The following is a 4,695-nucleotide window of genomic DNA, read 5'->3' on the forward strand; positions in this document are numbered from 1 at the left end:
GGGTTTCCCAGTGGCTGCTGGGTATTCCTTGATGACATCATGAGTAAATCTGAGGGCAGTCAGGTGATACGGTGAACACTCAACAATGGAGGAGACCAACGCCCCCTACTGTTCAGCTCTACCTTGTTTGGATGCTGGTTAAAAAACAAATAACTGGTAGAGTTAGTTTTAGCTCGTTTTTAAAAGAAATAGTAAGAAATTCTCCAAATACCAGGCGTCACTATCTGAGTAACCAGTATCTGAACGTTGTATTTATATCTGTATAATATACAGTATATTATATGTGTGTGTGTGTGTGTGTACACACACGTATAAGATCAATCCTGACATTGATATAACCTGGTGATGTTTCCTGGTGATGTTTCCTGGTGATGTTCCCCTGGTGAAGTTGCTGTGGTTCTCCTCAGGTTGCTCCACCTGGCCATCATCCACGAGGCCAAGGACTACGTCAAGGCCATGGTCGACGTGTCCAAAAACACAGACTTCCTGAACAAACAGAACGACCTGAGACAGGTACACGACCCTCATGGTGATTCACCATCTCCACACTCTTCTTCTTCTTCCACGGTGGTTGACGTTGTTTCTCCTCCTCCAGACTCCTCTCCACTTGGCGGTGATAACGAACCAGGCCGACGTGTGTCATCACCTCCTGGTGTCCGGCTGCGACCCCTCCCTGGTGGACAACAGGGGGGACACGCCTCTTCACATCGCCTGTCGTCACGGCAACCTAGTGTGCTTCAGCGTCATCACACAGTTCTGTCAGGCCGAGCGCCTACAAACTGTCATGGCCGCCTGTAACTACAATGGTAGGAACTGTGTTCTAGTACCCATACCAGTACTGCAGTATTTTATTTCCTGATCTCGTACCAACCTCCTCCGTCAGTTCTTGATGTTTTAGCACCAGTTCAATATTCCTGGGTTCTTGACTAGATCACACTCTGACTACAGTTACACCTCAGTATGTCGTCCTGACTGTAGTATCGCAGTACATCGCAGTATATTGTATCGTTGGCCCTGTATCATGATAGATATCGCATCGACAGATTGTTGCCAACGTACACCCCTAGTGGTCATTCGTGCTGACCTTGTTAAACCTCCAGACCTTTTATATTTGGGAAATGACGTGGTCTGGTCCAGACTGGACTGGACTGGACTGGACTGGACTGGACTGGTCCAGACTGGACTGGACTGGACCGGTCTAGACTGGTCTGGACTGGTCTGGACTGGACTGGACTGGTCTGGACTGGTCAGGTCAGTCGTCTTTGAGGATGAGTGTCACGTCTACATCCTTCCTGACAGAACATTTGAACCCCCGGAGGAGAACCTGGTGGACGTGTTGACAGAGTTGACGTGTTCTGGTACTTCTGTTTGTTGTTCAGGTCAGAACTGCCTCCACCTCGCCTCCGTTCACGGTTTCCTCCTACTGGTGGAGAACATGGTCCAACTTGGAGCTGACATTAACGCAAAGGTAACAACACGCACACACACACACACATGCACACGCACACATGCGCGTTCAAACTAACAGTCGTATCAACACAGCGTTAACTTGACACACGTGTCGTTCCACTTCCCTCCTGTAGGAGCAGCACAACGGCCGCAGCGCGCTGCATTTGGCCGTGGACCAGCAGAACCTCTCGCTGGTCCAGCTGCTGCTGAAACAAGGTGCGGACCCTAACCTCCTGACCTCTGGAGGCCATTCGCCGTACCACCTGACCTACGGCTACAGCAGTGCTGAAATCAGACGAGAACTGTTCCCACGGACCGACCCCGACCTGAGGGAGCTGCCTGACAGCGAATCAGACGACAGCGAAGAAGAGGAGGAGGACAAGTCTGACGAGGAGGTACGTTCACACCGCGGAGGGGGGGCAGCAGGAGCGACGGAGGGAGGTGTCTGTGATTTTAACCGTCTGTTCCTCCGTGCGTGTCCGTAGGACTGTCATGGCCGCCTGTAACTACAATGGTAGGAACTGTGTTCTAGTACCCATACCAGTACTGCAGTATTTTATTTCCTGATCTCGTACCAACCTCCTCCGTCAGTTCTTGATGTTTTAGCACCAGTTCAATATTCCTGGGTTCTTGACTAGATCACACTCTGACTACAGTTACACCTCAGTATGTCGTCCTGACTGTAGTATCGCAGTACATCGCAGTATATTGTATCGTTGGCCCTGTATCATGATAGATATCGCATCGACAGATTGTTGCCAACGTACACCCCTAGTGGTCATTCGTGCTGACCTTGTTAAACCTCCAGACCTTTTATATTTGGGAAATGACGTGGTCTGGTCCAGACTGGACTGGACTGGACTGGACTGGACTGGACTGGTCCAGACTGGACTGGACTGGACTGGACTGGACTGGACTGGTCCAGACTGGACTGGACTGGACTGGACTGGACTGGACTGGTCCAGACTGGACTGGACTGGACCGGTCTAGACTGGTCTGGACCGGTCTAGACTGGTCTGGACTGGTCTGGACTGGACTGGACTGGTCTGGACTGGTCAGGTCAGTCGTCTTTGAGGATGAGTGTCACGTCTACATCCTTCCTGACAGAACATTTGAACCCCCGGAGGAGAACCTGGTGGACGTGTTGACAGAGTTGACGTGTTCTGGTACTTCTGTTTGTTGTTCAGGTCAGAACTGCCTCCACCTCGCCTCCGTTCACGGTTTCCTCCTACTGGTGGAGAACATGGTCCAACTTGGAGCTGACATTAACGCAAAGGTAACAACACGCACACACACACACACATGCACACGCACACATGCGCGTTCAAACTAACAGTCGTATCAACACAGCGTTAACTTGACACACGTGTCGTTCCACTTCCCTCCTGTAGGAGCAGCACAACGGCCGCAGCGCGCTGCATTTGGCCGTGGACCAGCAGAACCTCTCGCTGGTCCAGCTGCTGCTGAAACAAGGTGCGGACCCTAACCTCCTGACCTCTGGAGGCCATTCGCCGTACCACCTGACCTACGGCTACAGCAGTGCTGAAATCAGACGAGAACTGTTCCCACGGACCGACCCCGACCTGAGGGAGCTGCCTGACAGCGAATCAGACGACAGCGAAGAAGAGGAGGAGGACAAGTCTGACGAGGAGGTACGTTCACACCGCGGAGGGGGGGCAGCAGGAGCGACGGAGGGAGGTGTCTGTGATTTTAACCGTCTGTTCCTCCGTGCGTGTCCGTAGGTCGGCTACGACGACATTCACTGGAACGGACATTAGCAGGAACCTGGTGGTGAAGAGGACGTTACTGAGAACTGAGGCTGTGATGATGACGGTCCAGGAGCGCAGACGTGACTCGGCTCATCTGCACCTCCTGGACCTGACGTCACAGACGCCCCGTGGCGTGGCTGACACGGCGCAGGTGTTACCACGCACAGAGGAACCAGAGACTGGCCACTGGATGTACCAGGCTGCAGGGGCTAACAGTGAGCTGACGCAGCGTGACTGGACGGCTAGGCTACATGTTAGCAGGATCGCAAACCAAACCCTCCATCCAGACAAACGTACCCGCCCCGTCCAGCTGTGGTGTATATTGACCTTGTAAATGCTGTGTATACTGAGATGTATTTTTTATGGAAGCTGTGAATCTGTACAGTTGAGAAGGTTGTTTTTGTCCCACAGAGAACAGTCCAGCGAACAGCAGTTAAATTAAAGACTCGTATTTAACAGTAAACACTTCCTGTGTCAGTCAATCTACACGTTTGATTTGTTTTGTTTATAACTTCCTGTGTGACGGACGAGCTGCGCTGACACCGGAAATAAACTTCAGATGTACGTAAGCGCAATAAAGTAGCACAGCTGGACGTTACTCTGGTCTGACGGACTTCTAGATCCTTCGACGTCATTCGTCCTGCCCAATGCACCGATCGCGGTCAATCATTGTTTAGGAAGTGCGATCGCTATTTAAAAAACAGACGTTAGCCTATTGTTTAGGATCGCTATTTAAAAAACAGACGTTAGCCTTTATCCCGCCTACGGCACGACGTCTGCCGCGTGCTTGACGTACAGGACAGCCAATCTGCGATCTTTTTTATGCCACCACGCATGTACGCATCGTGATTATGGCGCCAAGATTTTGAGAAAACCTCGCGTCAGAGCTGGGGACGGAACCGACTGCGCGTGCGCAACTTGAACTTTTGCGACACTGACAGCAACAAGCTGTCAGTTTGACAGACGACTCTGCTTTACGACTGGAGCCGACAAACATTTCAGGGCAATATTTGGGTCGATTCACTCGGAATACGATCGGACGGCGGTATTTGAAAAGTTCAGACTGAAATTAACGACGTCCAGCTGCGAAAAGTAAGTAACCACACGAACCTCAACTGGACCGCGTTATTTGGCGCGTCAGTCTTTTATACTTTTATATATATATATATATATATATGGATGTATGTATGTACAGTATGTATTTTGGGATGACAGATGACGTCACACACGCCACGGTTATTCGGTTCTTTAACGATAAGATCTGTTGGTGGAACGGCTTCAGTAACAGTTTGAAGTTGAATCGTTGACGAGAGGCTTTTAATCTGAACAAGGAAGTGACGTCAAAAAGACTTGTTTGTTCACTGGTCACGAGAAGAGATTTGGGGAAGTTCCTGTGTGAATGTGATGTGAGTTGGGAATCTGGAGGGCGGGGCCAACAGGGAAGGAACAGGAAATTCCCCGCAGCAGAACTGTTGTC

The 4,695-nt window shown here is 50.8% G+C and overlaps 1 protein-coding gene and 1 long non-coding RNA gene across 2 annotated transcripts in view; both read left to right on the forward strand.

Moving 5' to 3' along the window:
* The window catches only part of nfkbiab (nuclear factor of kappa light polypeptide gene enhancer in B-cells inhibitor, alpha b), a 6,100-nt gene extending 2,419 nt beyond the window's left edge, over positions 1–3,681 (forward strand). Inside the window, exons 2-6 of the mRNA XM_008308532.3 lie at positions 408–513; positions 596–806; positions 1,380–1,468; positions 1,584–1,844; positions 3,192–3,681. Of these exons, the coding sequence (XP_008306754.1) occupies positions 408–513; positions 596–806; positions 1,380–1,468; positions 1,584–1,844; positions 3,192–3,227 (703 nt within the window). The 3' untranslated portion in view covers positions 3,228–3,681. The remainder of the gene's footprint in view (positions 1–407; positions 514–595; positions 807–1,379; positions 1,469–1,583; positions 1,845–3,191) is intronic.
* Positions 3,682–3,947: 266 nt separating this feature from the next.
* The window catches only part of LOC112487581 (uncharacterized), a 2,177-nt gene continuing 1,429 nt past the window's right edge, over positions 3,948–4,695 (forward strand). Inside the window, exon 1 of the long non-coding RNA XR_003050789.1 lies at positions 3,948–4,310. This is a non-coding gene — a long non-coding RNA (uncharacterized LOC112487581). The remainder of the gene's footprint in view (positions 4,311–4,695) is intronic.

This window comes from Cynoglossus semilaevis, chromosome 1 (genome assembly GCF_000523025.1).
Source record: "Cynoglossus semilaevis isolate Cse_v1.0 chromosome 1, Cse_v1.0, whole genome shotgun sequence".
NCBI lineage: Eukaryota > Metazoa > Chordata > Actinopteri > Pleuronectiformes > Cynoglossidae > Cynoglossus > Cynoglossus semilaevis.